This window comes from Pygocentrus nattereri, chromosome 7 (assembly GCF_015220715.1).
Source record: "Pygocentrus nattereri isolate fPygNat1 chromosome 7, fPygNat1.pri, whole genome shotgun sequence".
In the NCBI taxonomy this organism is placed as follows: Eukaryota; Metazoa; Chordata; class Actinopteri; order Characiformes; family Serrasalmidae; genus Pygocentrus; species Pygocentrus nattereri.
Window position 1 is genome coordinate 43473208 of NC_051217.1, and position 24212 is coordinate 43497419.

At 41.9% G+C, this 24212-nt stretch overlaps 1 protein-coding gene across 1 annotated transcript in view; it reads left to right on the forward strand.

Annotated features, from left to right (window-relative positions):
• rab27a (RAB27A, member RAS oncogene family) overlaps positions 1–24212 on the forward strand; it is a 38544-nt gene that overhangs the window by 2485 nt on the left and 11847 nt on the right. The window contains exon 2 of the mRNA XM_017705024.2: positions 23343–23515. Coding sequence (XP_017560513.1) covers positions 23363–23515 — 153 coding nt within the window. The 5' untranslated portion in view covers positions 23343–23362. The remainder of the gene's footprint in view (positions 1–23342; positions 23516–24212) is intronic.

Here is a 24212-nt window from a genome sequence, read left to right on the forward strand (position 1 = left end):
CCAGGCAGTCATTAGGCGGAAGGCAGGATTCACCCTGGACAGGTCGCCAATCCATCGCAGGGCCAACAGACACATACACACACACCTAGGGGCAATTTAGCATGTCCAGTTGGCCTGACTGCATGTCTTTGGACTGTGGGAGGAAACCGTAGAACCCGGAGGAAACCCACGCAGACACGGGGAGAACATGCAAACTCCACATAGAAAGAACCCTGCCTGGTTACCCGGCCGGGGAATCAAACCCAGACCCTTCTTGCTGTGAGATGACCGCACCACCCACCACGCCACTGTGCAGCCCAATTTCATTAATGTATATATTTATAATTCTTAATAGTGTTTTTTTCAGACATTGTCTGTTCCAACTTGTGTATCGTGATCTTACACGTTTGCAGTATTGCCCAGCTGTAGGTCCGAAGCTGGGGTGGCCTGCTTTTAACTTTCCTGACTCACAGCTTTACTCTGGCCTTTCTCTGTTCTTCTGATGATGATCAGTGCTTCTTAGTGCTCTGCGCTACAGTGGACGGTCACTGTCCTCAGGCCTGCTTTGAAATCATCATTCCCGCTGTGCCCATATAAGGACCGCCCATAAGGGAGTTGTTTTTTCTTTATGGGGAAAGATGAACATTGTTTTTTGAATATCGCCGCTGTCGTGCACACAAATGCTAGTATATATTGCCGTACTTCATTTTCCCTCCGAATGTCAATGGAGCCTCCGAATTACGAGGTGGTTAAGAGGCTAAGATATGACTACTGCCACATGCAGGCTAACACAGCTACTGGCAACTTCACCAAAATACCCCCATAAAGCAGCATTTGGTTGCCAAACGTGGTAGTTAAGTTGCTTCGGCAGCGGGACCGTACCGTTTAAGAGGGGTCTTGTTATGTAATAGTGCTGATATACAGCTTTGGACTGGATGTGAGCAGAACACGCTCTCAAAACACATTTGTATTCTGACACCTTAAAAGGCCCATATCCTGCATTATTACTGAATTTTATTTTTGTTTTTTTTATTACGACGTCCACTTATGACGTTCATGTGGGTATATTTACCAAAACCAGTCATTCATTTTCTTACTGTGCCTTTAAGACTGAAATATGCAAATTGACTCTGTTCTGATTGGCTGTCCTATATTCATTTACATTTATGGCATTTGGCTGACGCTCTTATCCAGAGCGACTTACAATTTGATCATTTTACACAGGGAGGCCAAGGTGGTGTTAGGAGTCTTGCCCAAGGACTCTTATTGGTATAGTGTAGGGTGCTGACCCAGGTGGGGGACTGAACCCCAGTCTACAGCATAGAAGGCAGAGGTGTTAACCACTACACTAACCAACCACTACTCGGCAAGCAGTTCAGGCTGAAGGACTGAGCTCAGGCTAAACTGCTGTGTAGCTGAAGATGTGGATATGTGGAGTGTGATGGTTTTTATGACCTCACAAATTCAAAATGGGCTGTTTTCGCAGCTTAATTTCCATATATCGCTGCTGTTTTAAGAAAACCTTGTATTTCCAAAATAGTAACTTTACAGGAGAAGGAAAAAACATACTTTACTTTCAATGGAAGTCAATGGAACCAGAATTTTTCCCAAGTCAGTTTGGGTCATTTCTTTTAGGCCATTCATCATAAAATTTACAATCAATGTAAAGAATAACAGGTACTTTCAAATTATAGCCAAAACTGAAAAACAGCAAAAATGGAGATACAAGGTTTTCATCTGACAGCAATGATATGGAGTGTATAAAGTGGAGAGTGAGTTGTACGTTTTAAAACGTTACCACTAACAAGAATGGATAAACTGTTTGCCCCACAGGGGAAAATAGACAAACACAATTTTTTATATTTCCAAATAGACATTTTTTACATTTAAGGCCAAAAAACACATTTTTGTTGAACGTTTTTCCTGGTGCTGGTGAATTGGAGCTGGTGTGGTGTGTTTTCAGCACGTGTGGGTCAAGAATGGGTGGTCACATGACACGGTGCCCAGAGCACATGAGGACCAGCTGAGGGATATTAGATGAGGATGGTTTATGTGCCAGAACGGAGGCTGACTCACTGCGTCCATGTTATCCCTGCTAGAGCAGACCACACTCTGAAATGCCTGCTTGTGTGATTGTTAGTGGACGCTGGTGAATGTTGCACTGACCTGTGGTCAGTTTGAAGTGTCCTATTGGCCAGCTTCTTTCTCACACTGCTGGTCAACAAGTTTCCTTCTGTTTATCCCCACAGAACTCGCAAATGATGTAATCGAATGATTTTGTTTTCGTTTGGACGTTAAATGGAACCTGTTGGTTTAAAGCCGCCAGTCAGAGTAGACTAGATGAGCAGACCGTTATAATCTGATTACTGAATTAAAGTCATGTATTACTGTGTTTCTCATGGTTGCGGTTAAAGGGGAATTCCACCATTTGTCGAATATTTCTGCATGATTAAGATTAAGTCACCCTTATTAATCCCACAGCAGGGAAGTTTCACCTCCGCATTTAACCCCTCCGAGAAGTGAACCACCACATACACTCTAGTGAGCGCACACACACTAGGGGGCAGTGAGCACACTTGCCCAGAGCGGTGGGCAGCCCTATCCACAGCGCCCAGGGAGCAGTTGGGGGTTAGGTGTCTTGCTCAAGGACAACTCAGTCATGTGCTGTCGGCTCTGGGGGTTGAACCGGCGACCTTCCGGTCACGAGGCTGGTTCCCTAACCTCCAGCCCACGACTGCCCTGAACTTGAATTAAGTCATTCAGGCTGGTTTGATATGAAAGTATCTGTTGTAGAGAAGATGTGTTTACAGTGATAGTGATGGGAACCAGACGTCTGAAGAGATTAATGCCTCTGAAAGTTACCCCAGATTTGATGGTTTTGAAAGGTTTTGGCCTAAAATGTATCTTTCACATCCATTCATGGTGGAGGGATACATGCAATGAGTTGTGAGGCAAAGTAGTCTCCAAAGAAAACGTCTTTTTTCAGATTTTAATATCATCAACATTCCATGTACAACTCAGAAGACACCTTTAGGGTCACTGGTGGTAAATAAAATGTCTAGATTTGTGTTGTAAACGTGGCGACCCCTGGTTCCTATCACCACCGTTGTAAAGAAAAGCGGAAAAGTTGGTGAACTCCCCTTTAATATAGTATTGTACTTTTGTCCCTACATATTTGCTGATATAATGTGTCTATCACGGCATCCAAATCTTAAGACCTCAGACAGGCACCCTTTGTACTGGACCTTATCCGTATGTTTTTTAGCTTTGTCCAGCCGATTCTGAACCACAGGATCATGTTGTTCAGCATAGTTTGGAATTTCCTGATGGTTGTAGGAAGGCATTCCACTCATGCAGACATTTATAGTGGTTCAGATCCAAGTCTGGCATCAAAAAAGGGAAGTAGACTCATGAAGAAAAGTTCAACCTGTCAGGACTTGAGTGTGTTTGTATCTGCGCTGTGCGTCACACCCAGTTTGGCTGCTTTGTTTAAGTTCAGCGGGATCTGCATATCCGCCTGCCTGCTGGCCAGGCCTGTCCATTAGTGTTGGAGCGTTGCCCAGGCAGCTAGCCGCTCCACCCTCTCTGCCAGCCTCCCCACAAGGAAAATATAGGAAAACACCCTCTGGCTTCTCCAGGAATCCCTTCGTTTCATGGCAGACAATATGGTGATATGTTAGTGTGATAAATTATGTATCTTTTCTGGGCGTAACATATTGTTATTGATATCAGTTTGATGTTGCGGACGCCTGAAGGACACCGACTGCCTGCGTCTTTCATTACGAAGAGAGCGTAATTAGTCTCGTTTAACTGGATTTGGTGAAATGTTGAATGTAAAACATTGAACTGCGCTGCTCAGAGTGATTTACATCATGGACTGAAAACGTCATTGTTTTTATTGGTTGAATGGGACTGTTAAAGAATAACCAGATAACCGCTTATTAATACTAGCACAGTCGTGCCTCGCAAAGCTGGTAACACTAGCGTGCACAAAGGATTGAAGCCTGCAGAGCAATATATCAGTGTTCTTTCTGAAGAGGTTATTTTTGTAATATATTTACTAAACTGCTCTCACTGAAATCCCTTTTAACCCTCGATGGACCATCCAACCGAGTTAGTTCAAACTGCGTAATTTAGTAAACGAAATATACACACCGTCATCATTTACAGGGTACTGAGTATCGGGAGGTGTCTGTCCCAAACCCAACCCCTACATTTCAATATATATATCGCTGTTGTTGGAACAAGACCTCGCATCTCCAGAATTGTAACTTTACAGGAGAAGGAAAAAAAACTACTTTACTCTTAATGTAAGTCAATGGAACCAGACGTCTTTCCGAGTCATTTTGGGTTGTTTTTGGGGGTTTTTTTGGTCCATTCATCATGAAATTCACACGCAGTGTAAAGGGCAACAGGCATTTTCAAATTATGTCACAAACTGGAAAATGGCAAAAACGGAGATACGAGGTTTTTCAGATTCATGATGAAAAACAACCCAAAAAACAATCCAAAATGACTTGGAAAGATGTTTGGTTCCATTGACTTACATTAAAAGTAAAGTATGTTTTTTCTTATATATATTTAAATCTCATTTCCCCGCTGAAACACAGTTTTACGCTATGGGTGGTGTTTATTATTATTATTGTAGCCTCGGTTCTGCATTTTAGAGCAGGAAGTGGTTGGAGAAATCCAGCAGTTGGAGAAATAAATGTGTCCAAAGTCATAAATCAGTGTGGAACATTAAGGACGGTCACTACTGAAACACACATTGTCTGCTGTTAAGTGAACACCTTTGTGTGAAAATGAAAAACATGGTGATTTTATGTGTGTACAGCCCTTCAGAGCTGTGTTTGAGAGTCATGGACTGGCTCGCCTGTTTGAGTTCTGCTCAAAATTAGCTAGAGAAAAGTTTGGGAAGTGCTATGATTATTTGGTGAAGGACTGTTTGACACACTCCCAGAAAAAAGGTATGAAACTATCACTGGGGTGGGACCCTCAGGGGTCCATCTCAGTACCTTTAGTCAGGGAACATTACTGAACCATCATCCACTGAAATTATCTGTTCTAAGCTGTACTGACTCCACACACCCTGCCTCGCCTCGCCTCCAGGCTTTTACTCTACTGCTCTGTTTTAAAACATTCGGTTATGAAAAGGAACAAATACCAACTTTTCACCTGGAGAACCTGATTTAAGGTCCACAATCGGACCTTAAACCCACTGCTGGAGCTTTGAGGGAACATTTACACTGTTTGTACCTCGACTGACGGAAAATGTACCTGAACAGAACCTTCATTACTAACAGTGTAGAATGATTGATATGGATGGAGAGCGGTTTATTAAATTAGTAAATTTATGAATAATTCAGTTGTTGAAATTGAAGCAGTCGAGAGTGGAAGTGGATAATTGCAGCGGAACTTAAGTCAGATTTCTTTACAGTGGTGGTGAATGGAACCAGGGGTCGTGATGTCTACAACGCAAATATAGCCATTTTATTTACTATCCAAAACCACCAGTGAACCAGCACGTTTCTCCTGAGTTTTTATACGCAAACATTAATATAGAATGGAATCTGGAAACGAAGGTTTCCTTGTGTACTGTATTGGGAACTGAGGGCTGAGGTTCCCCATCGCTGCCTTACGACACCCTGCATGTACCTGTAAGTGTTTTTAAAAGTACATAATAATCTATAAAGTTATCGCAAACCTGTGCTGAAACAGAGTCTCAGGCATCAGCAGTGTATTCCTAACTGTCTGGTTCCTATCACCACCACTGTAAACAACTCGGAATGAAGCATGTCGACCCAAACCGCTCCGATTCACTCTATTTACTCTATTTTGTCCAGTGCTGGACGAAGTACACAAACCATGTACTGGAGTTAAAGTCGAGACCCCCAAGGTAAAATATCACTCCAGTTAAAGTAGAAGTTCCTCCCTTTAGACCTCCACTTGAGTAAAAGTACTAAAGTATTTACCTTCAAATGTACTTAAGTATAAAGTAAAAGTACTAAAAGAGTAATTCTGGCTCTGATCTGGTCCTGTTATCATTTTTATAACCAGACTGGCTTCATGAACTCATTTCAGGTGAAAGTCCTCCAGCGTCTCTCTTGGTAAACCAGTCTTTTAATAGAACCTCATTAATTAGTGACGCTGACGTCTATTAAAATGATCAGAAGCACAAAACACTGAAGGTAAACAGTTTCCATCAGGGAGAACCGAGTGGCTCTGAAATCACTTTTTACACACAAGCAAAGTTTCAGTTTCAGATTTATTTACAACTTAGTTCCAAGTTTAAGTTGAATAAAAACTGGCTTTAAAACTCAGGATCACAGATGAGCTCCTTTACTATGTTGATCTGTAGGCGTCTGTTCATAAACATAAACCAGCCCAAACTCATTTACTATAAAAATGAAATGGTGTTTGTAGAAATTCAGAAAAAAGCCGCGTCAGTCTCGACTGCATATGTGGACATATTTCTATATTGAGCTCTATTTACACAAAGTTAGGTTAGTTCATCATTTATGTTGAACAGACTCTCCCAAAGTTTTACGCTGCTGCGCTGACGTTGAACCGCGTGCTGCACTGGGTCGGTATGACCAACAGGTCAAAACCAGCTCTAAACAAAGTGACCGCTGGGCCCTGATTGGTGCTCTGGCTTTGTGCTTCTTTCGTTTTGACATGTTATGTTTTTATACACACAGAAACCAAAAGGAACGACAGATTTCTCAGAATGTAGGAGGAAAAAGTCGGATATTAGACTCTGAAATGTAGTGGAGTGAAAGGAAAAAGTCCAGAACGGAGAAACTTCAGTACAGATACACCAAAAATACTAAAGTACAGAAACTAATTACATTTACTCAGTTACTCAGTTACTGTACACCACTGATTTTATCCATTAATTTAAGCGGACGTAACGTGACTGCAGTGTGATGTACTCATGATATAGATAGATAGCGATCGCAGTTGTAATGACCCTTCTCACCACAGAGATTAGCCGAGCGAGTCTGTGGGTTGCAGCGGAGGCCTGACTGGTTCGCGCAGGCCACGGCTTTCAGAACGTGCTCATGAATTAGCTACAGAATTAGCAACACGAGGGCAGGATTTTACACTTGTTTACAAGCAAGAAGGAAGAGAGCAGATCAGCTCTTTCACGAACGCCACAGCGAACGCAGCCTAGTTTAGCCAGGTTTAGCCATGTACAGCTCCACCGAGTCCTGAATCACATGCTCCTGTAGCGTAATAGCCATTTTTAGCGTGCGCTAAAGTGCAGTAGCGGCTGGTTTGAGTTCATCTGGTCGACATTTTTCCTCAGTTATGAGTTTTGTCGCAATTGCTACGCTAGAATGCCATAAATAGGTACAAACCACGCCAATGTTAGCTTGGTTAGAGGCAGGAAAATATAATTTTGCACTCTTTACAATGAAACATGCAGTTTCTGTGTATGTATGTATGTATGTGTGCGCATTATATATATATATATATATATATATATATATATATATATATATAAAATACATTATATATAATGTATGTGTGTGTATTTATATTTATATATATTATACATATATATATGTTGCCCAGCCCTACTTATGCCTAAGGACAAACTTCAACCGGTGTATCACCCAGTACCTCTGCCACGGGTTCGTGGACTTTATTAGTTTAGGCTTGAGGTTAATCTGGGTCTGGGAAACGGGTGGTGGTGCAGAGTCTGAGAGTGCTTGCCTCAGCAAAGCTTCGTGATGGAGGTAGCGCTGCTGGTTGTGAACAGCTTCCTTCATGTGATCCCACATTAATGTAAACAAGGGAAAGAAGTGCTGAGTTTGTAACAGTTCAGTGCCACAGCACTACTTGTAGTCAAACGTCTGGCTGCAGTACAAATCTCCAGCTACTTTACAGTTGAAACCAGCTATGCCGCTGTAGTCAGATGTACATGAATTTCAGAGTCTACCATGAGAAAGAAGCTCTCGATTGGCGGACAGTACAGTACAGATACAGATACTCACACAACTGGCCAACATACCAAATGGTTTTAAGAAAGATTTCATATGTTAGTCCACAGGGGGGTCCAGAGGTTTGTCTGTTTGGTGACGTAGGTTGAATTAGAAGACTTTTTTTTTTTTTTGCAAGAAATGAAAACATTAGAAACAAAAATTTGCCATCAGTATCAATAACATGTTCTGTTTCTATTTCCAAAAGATACGGGGCAAGGGGCTTGAGATCATGTTTAAAAGACTTTTTCTACCGTCATGTGTAGTCTGTCCCAGAAAATGACGCTACCAAAAGGCTTGTACCTTTTTCAGTTTTAATTTAATAGACCCTTATTAGTCCCACAACAGGGAAATTTCACCTCCGCATTTAACCCATCCGTGCAGTGAAACACCACATGCACACTTGGGGCACTGAGCTGTGGGCAGCCCTATCCACGGCGCCCGGGGAGCAGTTGGCGGTTAGGTGTCTTGCTCAAGGACACCTTAGTCATGTACTGATGGCTCTGGGGATTGAACTGGCAACCTTCCGGTCACAGGGCTGGTTCCCTAACCTCCAGGCCACGACTGCCCCTCAATACAATAATAAATAGAAATCATGAAGTAAAATTTGCAGGAAATTGCCGTATTTAAATGTGTTGTTAACTTACTTTCAATTAGGAAATCTACAAAACATACTTTGACCAAGAGTCTCCAAATTTTGCATACGACTGCTTACAGTTTGGTGATGTTGCAATTTTCCAACCACACCAGGAGTTTCCTGTTGAGATGAATGAGCCGTGCCAATGCCTGACGGCCAGTGCAGTCAGGCCTTTCCAGTTGTGAGAGAGAAACAAAGCGAACTGCATCAGATGAATGAGGCAGAAATAAGAAGGGCTGTAAACTCTGGAGAGGAGACTGGAGACAACCTGAAGTGAGGAAACTCTGAGATACACAGACTTGCATGCTGAGGTTTTACTGTGGTTGCCAAAAAACACGTAAGCAAAACTAGTGCACCCGTCTCTCCTGAAAACAGTCAACTGTTAGTGACTTTATGATGGAAATGTCTTGGCTATGCTTTTTGTCACTCAGTATTGGAGAAAAGAAAGTAGTAACTACTTTCATTTGGGCACTTAATTCTTCAGACAGTGTATTATTGTCCAAGAAGCAAATTTGGTGTCAGAATTATCTTAGCCGGTGGCATTTCCGTCCCAGAGCAGAGATAAGAGAAACATACACGCTGCATCACTGAGTGCTGCTCACTCTCAGAATAAGCCCCCAGAGCTTCCAGACATAATAAAATAAAATAATTTATTGATTCTTTAAGTGCTTGATTATCCGAAACCTTTGCAGACAGCTACACCGCACCCGGTAGATCCAGCACAGCTCACTGTACTAATGTTTTTCACTCCAGTGCTATAGAGCGGAACCTGAACTCATGGAAAGTTAACCTCTCAGGGCCTTTCATAATATCTTGAAGACCAGAGAAGGTGTTTACAGTTTGGTCTGCTAGCAGTGAGCTACGACACTAAGGGTGAAACTTGTGTGAAATTAGTTTCTTTTGTAAAATTACTTTTGGCTTTTGGATTTTATTTATACTAAGGATTATTTTGACAAAATAAAATATGCCTTCTGCTGTTCCATCTTACCCAATAGAAGCCGTATCGCCCCCTACGCTTCCTGTAGTGTATTACAGTCTGTCAGAGCGACTGTGTGGATCATATGAACATTATAGAGCTTTTTAAATGAAACAGTAGAAGCCGTATCGCCCCCTACGCTTCCTGTAGTGTATTACAGTCTGTCAGAGCGACTGTGTGGATCATATGAACATTATAGAGCTTTTTAAATGAAACAGTAGAAGCCGTATCGCCCCCCTACGCTTCCTGTAGTGTATTACAGTCTGTCAGAGCGACTGTGTGGATCATATGAACATTATAGAGCGTTTTAAATGAAACAGTAGAAGCCGTATCGCCCCCTACGCTTCCTGTAGTGTATTACAGTCTGTCAGAGCGACTGTGTGGATCATATGAACATTATAGAGCTTTTTAAATGAAACAGTAGAAGCCGTATCGCCCCCTACGCTTCCTGTAGTGTATTACAGTCTGTCAGAGCGACTGTGTGGATCATATGAACATTATAGAGCTTTTTAAATGAAACAGTAGAAGCCGTATCGCCCCCTACGCTTCCTGTAGTGTATTACAGTCTGTCAGAGCGACTGTGTGGATCATATGAACATTATAGAGCTTTTTAAATGAAACAGTAGAAGCCGTATCGCCCCCTACGCTTCCTGTAGTGTATTCCAGTCTGTCAGAGCGACTGTGTGGATCATATGAACATTATTGAGCTTTTTAAATGAAACAGTAGAAGCCGTATCGCCCCCTACGCTTCCTGTAGTGTATTACAGTCTGTCAGAGCGACTGTGTGGATCATATGAACATTATAGAGCTTTTTAAATGAAGCAGTAGAAGCCGTATCGCCCCCTACGCTTCCTGTAGTGTATTACAGTCTGTCAGAGCGACTGTGTGGATCATATGAACATTATAGAGCTTTTTAAATGAAACAGTAGAAGCCGTATCGCCCCCTACGCTTCCTGTAGTGTATTACAGTCTGTCAGAGCGACTGTGTGGATCATATGAACATTATAGAGCTTTTTAAATGAAACAGTAGAAGCCGTATCGCCCCCTACGCTTCCTGTAGTGTATTACAGTCTGTCAGAGCGACTGTGTGGATCATATGAACATTATAGAGCTTTTTAAATGAAACAGTAGAAGCCGTATCGCCCCCTACGCTTCCTGTAGTGTATTACAGTCTGTCAGAGCGACTGTGTGGATCATATGAACATTATAGAGCTTTTTAAATGAAACAGTAGAAGCCGTATCGCCCCCTATGCTTCCTGTAGTGTATTACAGTCTGTCAGAGCGACTGTGTGGATCATATGAACATTATAGAGCTTTTTAAATGAAACAGTAGAAGCCGTATCGCCCCCTACGCTTCCTGTAGTGTATTCCAGTCTGTCAGAGCGACTGTGTGGATCATATGAACATTATAGAGCTTTTTAAATGAAACAGTAGAAGCCGTATCGCCCCCTATGCTTCCTGTAGTGTATTACAGTCTGTCAGAGCGACTGTGTGGATCATATGAACATTATAGTGCTTTGTAAATGAAACAGTAGAAGCCGTATCGCCCCCTACGCTTCCTGTAGTGTATTACAGTCTGTCAGAGCGACTGTGTGAATCATATGAACATTATAGAGCTTTTTACATGAAACAGTAGAAGCCATATCGCCCCCTACGCTTCCTGTAGTGTATTACAGTCTGTCAGAGCGACTGTGTGGATCATATGAACATTATAGAGCTTTTTAAATGAAACAGTAGAAGCCGTATCGCCCCCTACGCTTCCTGTAGTGTATTACAGTCTGTCAGAGCGACTGTGTGGATCATATGAACATTATAGAGCTTTTTAAACGAAACAGTAGAAGCCGTATCGCCCCCTACGCTTCCTGTAGTGTATTACAGTGTGTCAGAGCGACTGTGTGGATCATATGAACATTATAGAGCTTTTTAAATGAAACAGTAGAAGCCGTATCGGCCCCTACTCTTCCTGTAGTGTATTACAGTCTGTCAGAGCGACTGTGTGGATCATATGAACATTATAGAGCTTTTTAAATGAAACAGTAGAAGCCGTATCGCCCCCTACGCTTCCTGTAGTGTATTACAGTCTGTCAGAGCGACTGTGTGGATCATATGAACATTATAGAGCTTTTAAATGAAACAGTAGAAGCCGTATCGCCCCCTACGCTTCCTGTAGTGTATTACAGTCTGTCAGAGCGACTGTGTGGATCATATGAACATTATAGTGCTTTGTAAATGAAACAGTAGAAGCCGTATCGCCCCCTACGCTTCCTGTAGTGTATTACAGTCTGTCAGAGCGACTGTGTGGATCATATGAACATTATAGAGCTTTTTAAATGAAACAGTAGAAGCCGTATCGCCCCCTACGCTTCCTGTAGTGTATTAGTCTTAGTTTAGAATTTGCTGTGCTCAGAAACCCCCCAAAAAGTACATCAATACATAGTCTTGATGTGATGGCAATAATATCTGAGCATAAAGTGTTAAGGCTGATTCTACATGTTGAGCCCGTGTTGACAAAGAAAGAGTGTCTGATTTCGTCAGTTTTCTGGTGGTGTGTTATTTCTAGGCCTAATGTTGTGCACACCAGATCACGTGCCTTTTTCACACTAAGAGAAAAAAAAAACTTGAACTTGCATTTTCAGACGTGCCTCTTTCTAGTAATCTCAGTTTTAGTCCTCTAGTTTTGGTTGACCGTGTTGATGATGGAAAAAGTTTAAGCGTTTTTGTGTCATTTACTTAAAACCAAAAGTGATGTGTAATGCTAGGGGCAGATTTCACAAAGCAGGATTCCTCAGTAGGCTGTCAGATCTGTCCAATAAGAGCAGAGCTACGGAACATTTCAGTCGGGCAGTTTTCACTTTTGACTTATCAGCTTAACTGAGAAATCCTGCTTTGCAAAATCCTCTCCTTAAGATACATTTTCACAGGTTGCAGTTCAGTGCAAGAATGCCCAGCTTCTGTTGTTTCACTGCAGTGTAAAAGAAGAAACCACTTATTTCATAAATGACTGCATCTGAAACCATGTACTACTACTGGTATACAGGATTTGGGAAGAATACGTAAAGTAGTGATGGCTGAATACTGAATATACTGTTCTAAATGTATTCAGTAATGTATTCTATAATAATGCTTCTATAAATGTGTTAAAAATACTGTTAAAAGACATTTACCATGCACACTGTTAAACCACATGGGAAAACTCTGCTCTTGTCATTTTTGATTAATACCAGTGATACTTTGCTGTTACTTGTGGCAGTTTTCTTCATATTAAATAAAAACAGAGGCTCTCATCGCTTACTTTAGTCATGTGATAAACACTTAATAACATGTAAATTGCCAAAAAAAGTACACATGAGACCAGGACACTGATGATAAGTCAATTTCTCGTGAAATTATATTATGTCTCAAAAATTTTAGTTATGCTGAGATTAATAACCGATGACATTGATTGATCAGTCTACTCAGGCTTTAGCAGAGCTCAGTAACAATGAGATTAATAACCGATCACATTGATTTATCAGTCTACTCAGGCTTTAGCAGAGCTCAGTAACACTGAGATTAATAACTGATCACATTGATTTATCAGTCTACTCAGGCTTTAGCAGAGCTCAGTAACACTGAGATTAATAACCGATCACATTGATTTATCAGTCTACTCAGGCTTTAGCAGAGCTCAGTAACACTGAGATTAATAACTGATCACATTGATTTATCAGTCTACTCAGGCTTTAGCAGAGCTCAGTAACACTGAGATTAATAACCGATCACATTGATTTATCAGTCTACTCAGGCTTTAGCAGAGCTCAGTAACACTGAGATTAATAACTGATCACATTGATTTATCAGTCTACTCAGGCTTTAGCAGAGCTCAGTAACACAGATTAATAACTGATCACATTGATTTATCAGTCTACTCAGGCTTTAGCAGAGCTCAGTAACACTGAGATTAATAACTGATCACATTGATTTATCAGTCTACTCAGGCTTTAGCAGAGCTCAGTAACACTGAGATTAATAACCGATCACATTGATTTATCAGTCTACTCAGGCTTTAGCAGAGCTCAGTAACACTGAGATTAATAACCGATCACATTGATTTATCAGTCTACTCAGGCTTTAGCAGAGCTCAGTAACGCTGAGATTAATAACCGATCACATTGATTTATCAGTCTACTCAGGCTTTAGCAGAGCTCAGTAATGCTGAGATTAATAACCGATCACATTGATTGATCAGTCTACTCAGGCTTTAGCAGAGCTCAGTAACGCTGAGATTAATAACTGATCACACTGATTTATCAGTCTACTCAGGCTTTAGCAGAGCTCAGTAACGCTGAGATTAATAACTGATCACATTGATTTATCAGTCTACTCAGGCTTTAGCAGAGCTCAGTAACACTGAGATTAATAACTGATCACATTGATTTATCAGTCTACTCAGGCTTTAGCAGAGCTCAGTAACGCTGAGATTAATAACCGATCACATTGATTTATCAGTCTACTCAGGCTTTAGCAGAGCTCAGTAACACTGAGATTAATAACCGATCACATTGATTGATCAGTCTACTCAGGCTTTAGCAGAGCTCAGTAACGCTGAGATTAATAACTGATCACACTGATTTATCAGTCTACTCAGGCTTTAGCAGAGCTCAGTAACGCTGAGATTAATAACTGATCACATTGATTTATCAGTCTACTCAGGCTTTAGCAGAGCTCAGTAACACTGAGATTAATAACCGATCACATTGATTTATCAGTCTACTCAGGCTTTAGCAGAGCTCAGTAACGCTGAGATTAATAACCGATCACATTGATTTATCAGTCTACTCAGGCTTTAGCAGAGCTCAGTAACACTGAGATTAATAACTGATCACATTGATTTATCAGTCTACTCAGACTTTAGCAGAGCTCAGTAACACTGAGATTAATAACCGATCACATTGATTTATCAGTCTACTCAGACCTTAGCAGAGCTCAGTAACGCTGAGATTAATAACTGATCATATTGATTTATCAGTCTACTCAGGCTTTAGCAGAGCTCAGTAACGCTGAGATTAATAACTGATCACATTGATTTATCAGTCTACTCAGGCTTTAGCAGAGCTCAGTAACGCTGAGATTAATAACCGATCACATTGATTTATCAGTCTACTCAGGCTTTAGCAGAGCTCAGTAACGCTGAGATTAATAACCGATCACATTGATTTATCAGTCTACTCAGGCTTTAGCAGAGCTCAGTAACGCTGAGATTAATAACTGATCACATTGATTTATCAGTCTACTCAGGCTTTAGCAGAGCTCAGTAACGCTGAGATTAATAACTGATCACATTGATTTATCAGTCTACTCAGGCTTTAGCAGAGCTCAGTAACGCTGAGATTAATAACTGATCACATTGATTTATCAGTCTACTCAGGCTTTAGCAGAGCTCAGTAACGCTGAGATTAATAACTGATCACATTGATTTATCAGTCTACTCAGGCTTTAGCAGAGCTCAGTAACGCTGAGATTAATAACCGATCACATTGATTTATCAGTCTACTCAGGCTTTAGCAGAGCTCAGTAACACTGAGATTAATAACCGATCACATTGATTTATCAGTCTACTCAGACTTTAGCAGAGCTCAGTAACGCTGAGATTAATAACCGATCACATTGATTTATCAGTCTACTCAGACCTTAGCAGAGCTCAGTAACGCTGAGATTAATAACTGATCATATTGATTTATCAGTCTACTCAGGCTTTAGCAGAGCTCAGTAACGCTGAGATTAATAACTGATCACATTGATTTATCAGTCTACTCAGACCTTAGCAGAGCTCAGTAACGCTGAGATTAATAACTGATCATATTGATTTATCAGTCTACTCAGACCTTAGCAGAGCTCAGTAACGCTGAGATTAATAACTGATCATATTGATTTATCAGTCTACTCAGGCTTTAGCAGAGCTCAGTAACGCTGAGATTAATAACCGATCACATTGATTTATCAGTCTACTCAGGCTTTAGCAGAGCTCAGTAACGCTGAGATTAATAACCGATCACATTGATTTATCAGTCTACTCAGGCTTTAGCAGAGCTCAGTAACGCTGAGATTAATAACCGATCACATTGATTTATCAGTCTACTCAGGCTTTAGCAGAGCTCAGTAACGCTGAGATTAATAACTGATCACATTGATTTATCAGTCTACTCAGGCTTTAGCAGAGCTCAGTAACGCTGAGATTAATAACTGATCACATTGATTTATCAGTCTACTCAGGCTTTAGCAGAGCTCAGTAACGCTGAGATTAATAACTGATCACATTGATTTATCAGTCTACTCAGGCTTTAGCAGAGCTCAGTAACGCTGAGATTAATAACTGATCACATTGATTTATCAGTCTACTCAGGCTTTAGCAGAGCTCAGTAACGCTGAGATTAATAACTGATCACATTGATTTATCAGTCTACTCAGGCTTTAGCAGAGCTCAGTAACGCTGAGATTAATAACCGATCACATTGATTTATCAGTCTACTCAGGCTTTAGCAGAGCTCAGTAACGCTGAGATTAATAACCGATCACATTGATTCATCAGTCTACTCAGACTTTAGCAGAGCTCAGTAACGCTGAGATTAATAACTGATCACATTGATTTATCAGTCTACTCAGGCTTTAGCAGAGCTCAGTAACGCTGAGATTAATAACCGATCACATTGATTTATCAGTCTACTCAGGCTTTAGCAGAGCTCAGTAACGCTGAGATTAATAACCGATCACATTGATTTATCAGTCTACTCAGGCTTTAGCAGAGCTCAGTAACGCTGAGATTAATAACTGATCACATTGATTTATCAGTCTACTCAGGCTTTAGCAGAGCTCAGTAACGCTGAGATTAATAACCGATCACATTGATTTATCAGTCTACTCAGGCTTTAGCAGAGCTCAGTAACACTGAGATTAATAACTGATCACATTGATTTATCAGTCTACTCAGGCTTTAGCAGAGCTCAGTAACACTGAGATTAATAACTGATCACATTGATTTATCAGTCTACTCAGGCTTTAGCAGAGCTCAGTAACACTGAGATTAATAACCGATCACATTGATTTATCAGTCTACTCAGGCTTTAGCAGAGCTCAGTAACACTGAGATTAATAACCGATCACATTGATTTATCAGTTTACTCAAGCTTTAGCAGAGCTCAGTAACGCTGAGATTAATAACTGATCACATTGATTTATCAGTCTACTCAGGCTTTAGCAGAGCTCAGTAACGCTGAGATTAATAACTGATCATCACATTGATTTATCAGTCTACTCAGGCTTTAGCAGAGCTCAGTAACACTGAGATTAATAACTGATCATCACATTGATTTATCAGTCTACTCAGGCTTTAGCAGAGCTCAGTAACGCTGAGATTAATAACCGATCACATTGATTTATCGTATTCTGAATACCAAATTTTATTAAACGTAACTTGGATGAATACTGATTCTTTGTTTCAATATTCTGAGTATGTACTCCCAATACTTCAGAAATCATTTCACCTTCCTATTGGCTGAGTAACTGAGGCTGCCCCTTCAGATGAGCCTGTTGAGCTAACGGTGTTAGACTGGATGCTAATGAAGACGCCTCCTCTGTGCAGGTATTTTGCCTCAACTGGACGATGTTAGACATATTATTTGGATAGATGTTTTACTGTTTATGGACTTGGCTACCATCAGCTGGAGTAGCTAGCCAAGTTAGAGACACAGCTGCATATGCTTGGCCTTCTAAGTCACGGCATCGACAATGCGATACCAGGACCCGAGTTCTAGGTGCCAGTGTTTGCACATCCCCATTTGGCAGCGGATTAACCAATTGATGAAATAGCGGTTAGTTGCAACACTATTGAGATGTTCCTCTTTTTTGGTCTGTGTCTGATCAGTGTAGTCTTGGGTTCGTTTGGTCTGATAAGCCAGTTTTCTGCAGTAGATTGGACTATTTTCCTGGCTCCAGGCGATGCAGGAGTGGATGCTGGAGTGCAGGTTCTGACAGCCTTTCTGAAGGAGGCCTGCTGAAGTGGAAAGAACCAGGAGTTCAGTTCATATTCAGAGTTTTTCTTGTCAGCTTTAAGATGCTTGAGCAGGTGGAGAGTGCTTTTCTGCTTCAGCGCACTCATCAGGATGGGAATGTTGTTTTTTATCCTCAATTGTACTCTTGAGGGGCTCATTTTTTCCCCCTTTTACGCCAGTTTGTACTCAGCTGGATATTGTGCACAGACAAAGAATTGTCTTTTTTTGTAGTTAACAGTGCATCATACAGCGTCCAGTCATAATCATGCATTGTTGGGGTGTAAGCTTTTATTATAATATAAGCTACATTAGCCTCGAACCTCAGTGTAAAATTCAAACGTCAGTCACCAAACGTAACTTGAATGGTCAATTACATATTATTTTATAAACTCTTCCATAAAAAGGCCCAAATCATGGAGAAACCACATTTCTTTTTTTTTTGTTTTTAATAAAAATTTGATATAGGTTCAAAACAGTTCACTCCCCAGTCATAGTCCATATATGGAAATTGAGCTGTGAAAATTTTTGAATGAGGGGGCCTATCAGAACAGAGCTCATTTACATATTTCATTCTTAAAGGCATAGTAACAGAAGCAGCCTTTTTTAGCTGTAACAGATGAATTGCATCTGTGTTTGGACCCCCAACCACCCCCCAAAAAAAGGGTGAATGAATGAAATAAAAAATGCCGAATATGGGCCCTTTAATGTACTTGTATTTGGGGTACAGAGAAACTTTCTAACTTAAAAATAGGCATCGACCTCGTAACTGTCCTCAGATCACCCCACCACGAAAAATCTAATCAAGAACATTTTGGAAAGAATAAAAGTTCTAAAATCAGCTTAGATTCAGATTCATAGAAGCAGCCTGTGGAGCTCTAATGCGTGTGATGAAGGGGTAACCGCTTTGCAGTCTTCCTCTGAGACTGTGTGGTCTTGATTTTCCCTCAGACTCTAAGCAGCTTAACGTCCCGAGCGGGTTTTAGTGATGTCAGAAGGCCAGAATGTGGTGTTTGTGTGAGGGCCCGTTCAGACTGCAGTCATATGACTGTTCCTCATGCTGCTGTCTGTGGGAATGGGCCCTGGTTGAATGAGCTTTACTGTCAGTCCATGCATATCAGAGCTGTTGCTCACTTTGTGCCGTATATCCTGTTGCTCTGCTTGTCTAGACAACAGACTGGAGTAGTAAAGACAAATGAAAGGCTTCGGCAAGCTGAGGTGTGGAGTAAACTCATGTTACAGTCGTTCGAACCCAGTGCCACCCTAAACCAAAGGTTTTTGCTCCAGTATCTCCAGTTGTAAACCTGAGCCCAAACACATGTAGGCCTTTCCCGACGCTCATGTGGCGATATAAAGGAACACATCGAAAATCCAGCGAAGGGCTGAACTGATCTAATTGAGATTTATCTGACTAATATTGTGAGTGTAATTTAATTGCTGTTATTTTCCGCAAGTTACTTTCCCTGTAAATGATGAATGAGTGCCAGTTGACAGGCTCTGTTATTAGGTTTAATTTCCCTACTTAAAATGTGCTAAGACAATATCCAGCGTCTTAAATTGCGATGATATAATGACAGTGGTTAGTCTTTCTGCTCTGCTCCTGTGTTTTTCACCAGTGGGAAGTTGCTTCAGCTCCTGCACATTGCCTTCTATCATAAATGTGTTTTGAAGCAACAGCTTTTCAGACGTTTTGTAAGTTATGGGAACTGCGTTGTAATGAACAGATGCAGCAGATGGCGAACTCTCTTGATGGAGAACTCTTGATGGAGAACTCTTGCCTCAACCTGCCTTAGTAAACCTGGTGCGTAACACAGTGTACTGAAGAAAACTGATAATTGGAGTCCATGTCATTTGGGTATCCTGTATGAAATGGGCTTCAAACAGACAGTCACTGATACGTTCCATCAGTTGGGATTGCCAATCCAGTTTGACGGTTTCTATGTCAAGCCTTGAGATGCACAGAAAAGAAAGTACATCTCTTTCTTTAACTGATAAAGAATGCCCCGTTCCCAACAGCTGTTTATGTTCAGTAGATACGAGATGCTGTGTGTGTTAAGGCAGACCCTCTGAGACTGACCACAATAGTGTAGGTGTCGGTGAGTAATGATTTCACTGGATGGAAAGGTCTGTTTTAGGCTTCGGGTAAAGGCGCTGCCAAGTGTGTGGTAAGACGTGCGGGTTGTCGGCATTAAACCCACCCCGTCCCTTTCACACCACGTTCACAGGTGTTTTGAGCCAGTGTTGTGGGCACTGCAGGTTGTGACAAGCTGTAATGAGAGCTCTTTCTGGTTAGTGTGCCATCGAAAACTGCAAGTAGTCGAGAAAGAAAAGCTTGTAAGTGCATGTGAACGGGGTGGGAGGGGTGGGCATTTCATCTCTGTTCAAACTTTGAAGAGAACACCAACACCACTAACCCCCCCCCACCCCCCCACCCCCCCACCCCCAACACCAAACTACTTAATTAAACTACTTTGCATGATGGTTTCAATTCTACTGCTACAGATATTTTATGCATTTTTATAAAGGCTTCCTTGGGAAATGATTTAAAATAGATCATTACACAGATGTTTTAACAGGGATGCACAAACATAGGAACTGTGGGCCAACTCTGATTTCCGGTATTTTTAATCTATGTATCTGCCAATGCTGTGACACAAACGTCTGTAAAATGTAATAATGTTTTAAATGTTCTAATGTGGTAGTTTAGTCATATATTTCTTGGTCAAATTTGACAGGCAATGCAAAACAGTTTACCACCCCCCCCCCACACGCTAAAGGGGTCTTTAGTAAAGAAAAATGAAAGGGTTCTTTGCATCGTGAAAGTGTTCTTCCGATTGATGGAGAATATGCTGTATATGGTTCTATATAGAACCTGTTTGACAAGGGTTCTATATAGCACCAAAAAGTGTTCTGATATTATAACAAGACTGACATCATAACAGTAGAAGGACCGTTCTTGTTGCTATATAGAATCTTTTTCAAGAAAAGGTAAAGAAGCACTTTAATCATGGAACCATGGAAAGGGTTCTTTGAATGTTCATGGGTTGGTATAGAAACAGTCGCGGGCTGGAGGTTGGGGTACCAGCCCTGTGACCGGAAGGTCGTCGGTTTGATCCCCTGAGCTGACAGTACATGACTGAGGTGAGCAAGACACCTAACCCCCAACTGCTCCCCGGGCGCTGCGGATTGGGCTGCCCACCGCTCCGGGCAAGTGTGCTCACTGCCCCCTAGAGTGTGTGTGTGCTCACTAGTGTGAATGTGGTGTTTCACTGCACGGATGGATTAAATGCGGAGGTGAAATTTCCCCATTGTGGGACTAATAAGGGTCTCTTAATCTTAAACATCATTTTTAAAGGGGTAGAAACTCTGGTCTGACTGATTTAGTCATGTGATGTGATCCATGTTGAAAAGTGGGCAGCGTACTTAATAAATTGGCAACCCAGTGTACCTAGCTAGCTAACTATTGGGTGTGCTTCAAATGGTCCAGATGATACTGAATCAGGTGTTTCTGGTCTGCAGGTCTGCTAGTATTCCCAGCTTTTGGCCTCTTAAAAAAACAGCAATATTTACCTGTGGCTGTGTCCTCAGTAGTTGTTGGAATACAGTGTTGCGTTCATAGCCAAAGAACTGCTACAGCTGCTGGCTGGTTGGTTTATGCTCACATTGCTGAGCTTTGCTTGAGCAAGAGCCTCACAGGCTCCAGCACAGGTTCCCTCCCCCGGGGATTAGAGGCCCAGTGACGCCACCGTCTCAGATGGTATAGAAGGTAAAAACCCAAGAGGATCTCGGATAGAATTTCAGAAGCTGTGTGAAAAACTACACTATATTTTTGAGGCGTGGCTGCACACAAATGCAGGAGGCCTGTTTGTCCACCCCGTTTCCTCATTCCTGAGCTTCTCCTGCTAATGTTCAGAGGGGCAGTGAAAGCAGCTGGTAGAGACCTTCACAATTACTGTGTGATTGAAGATGGCTTTAAAATGGTTTCTGTAAGAGCCTCGTGCTTCTCGTTAACGGCCGACACATGGAGACAGATGGCTTTCGCAAATGGCTGAAATTCTTTCTGTGGAGTATTTTTGGGTTTCCTGTTAACATGGATGAACCTACAGACTGACCAGAGAAGAAAGAAACTTCCCTGTTCTTTCTGGAGCTGCGAGATTGTTGATTAAACTCAGTTACAACATGATCAGTGAGTCAGTGAGAAGTTTGCATGGTGATAATTCGGATTTTAAATGCTGCTGTTCTCTTGTACAGTAAGAAACATAACTAAGTTTGTCCATCAGGGTCTGTGCATCTTTTCTTTGGCCACACAGAATATTATTGGACATTTTATGATGTCATCTTGAAGGATTTTTTTTAAACAGATCATCAGGGATGCACCGATATGGGAATTATGGGTACACTATGTTGTCAAAAGTATTCGCTCGTCTGGCTTCACACGCATATGAACTTGAGTGACCTCCCATTCTTAATCCATAGGGTTTAATGTGATGTCGGCCCTTTGCAGCTATAACAGCTTCAGCTCTTCTGGGAGGGTTTTCCACAAGGGTTAGGAGTGTTTATGGGAATTTTTGACCGTTCTTCCAGAAGCACATTTGTGAGGTCAGACACTGATGCTGGACGAGAAGGTCTGGCTCACAGTCTCCACTCTAATTCATCCCAAAGGTGTTCTATGGGGTTGAGGTCAGGACTCTGTGCAGGCCAGTCAAGTTCTTCCACACCAAACTCGCTCATCCACGTCTTTATGGACCTGCTTTGTGCTCTGGTGCGCAGTCATGTTGGAACAGGAAGGGGCCGTCCCCAAACTGTTCCCACAAAGTTGGGAACATGAAATTGTCCAAAATCTCTTGGTGCTGAAGCTTTAAGAGTTCCTTTCACTGGAACTAAGGGGCCGAGCCCAACTCCTGAAAACAGCCCCACACCATGATGCCCCCTCCACCAAACTTTACACTCGGCACAATGCAGTCAGACAAGTACCGTCTCCTGGCAACCGCCAAACCCAGACTCATCCATCGGATTGCCAGACAGAGAAGCGTGATTGGTCACTCCAGAGAACACGTCTCCACTGCTCTAGAGTCCAGTGGCGGCGCTTTACTCCACTGCATTCCACGCTTTGCATTGCGCTTGGTGATGTAAGGCTTGGATGCAGCTGCTCAGCCATGGAAACCCATTCCATGAAGCTCTCTACACTGTTCTTGAGCTGATCTGAAGGCCACATGAAGTTTGGAGGTCTGTAGTGATTGACTCTGCAGAAAGTTGGTGACCTCTGTGCACTATGCCCCTCAGCATCCGCTGACCGCTCTGTCATTTTACATTCTGATTTTTTTTTTTTTAATACTTCCTAGCTTCTTATTTTTCCTGCAGTTGTTTAAACAAAACACTAAATGTCTTTTATAATATTTAATGTACATTGTATTTATTGTTATTATTATTATTATTATTATTGTTATTATTGGATATTCTCCTGTAAAGTGGTCCTTTTGGAGCCAGTGAAGTTGTTTTGAGAGCAGCGATATATAAACATTTAAAGAGTAATCTCCAAAATGGGAACTTTACAGCTGAAGGTAAAAATGTACTTAACATTTAATGTAAGTTAATGTAAATGGATTTGGCTCCAAGTCATTTTGGCACATTTCTGTTTAAACATCCATCATAAAATTTTCACGCTGTGTAAAGGACCGTATATTTGAATGATATGCAGTGCATGGATTAAGTGTGTCTGTGTGTGTGTTTGTGTTTCTCAGGTCAGTAAGCAGCCCTCACTATGTCTGATGGGGACTATGATTACCTCATCAAGTTCCTAGCCCTGGGGGACTCTGGGGTGGGCAAGACCAGCTTCCTGTACCAGTACACGGACGGCAAGTTCAACTCCAAATTCATCACCACAGTGGGCATAGACTTCAGAGAAAAGCGAGTGGTGAGTGTCTGTGTGGCATTTCTGTGAAATATATTTTAAAGCACTTAAAACAAAAAGACAGTACAGTAGCAAACATGCAAAACACAAGGCACAAAGGGGGTACAAAGCCCAAAGGGGGTACAAGCACAAAGGTATGAACCGTTCTGCGCCTTAAGAACACGTCATCAGTCAGACGTACACTTTTTCGTAGGACCTTTCTCAAAAACAAATTTAAGAAAAAAACTTAGGAAGGTATTTGGTGCACGAGGCCCGAAGTTCAATTGGTTAAACATGACACGTGGTGCTGATTTTGACCAGAGTGTTATATTCCTGAGATAATGACTGCCCTCCCATCCTGCTGAAGACTGACCATCAGGGCCTCCTCCTCACCATCACCAACCCGCTCTCCTGTTCATTTGTGCTGCAGCACCCTCAATTACATCTCTGTGCCATCCAGATGTACCAGCATTGAGATAGAATGGGACTGTTTCAGCTCACTCCCACTGTTCATAAAGACTCAGTGAGGGTCCGCCTCAGTGAGGGACCGCCACAGTGAGGGACCGCCTCAGTCAGGGACCGCCTCAGTGAGGGACCGCCTCAATCAGGGACCGCCTCAGTCAGGGACCGCCTCAGTCAGGGACCGCCTCAGTCAGAGACCGCCTCTACCGGTGCAGTTTCTAAAGCTTTACCATCCAGTCTTCAGACAGAGATCCTCTTG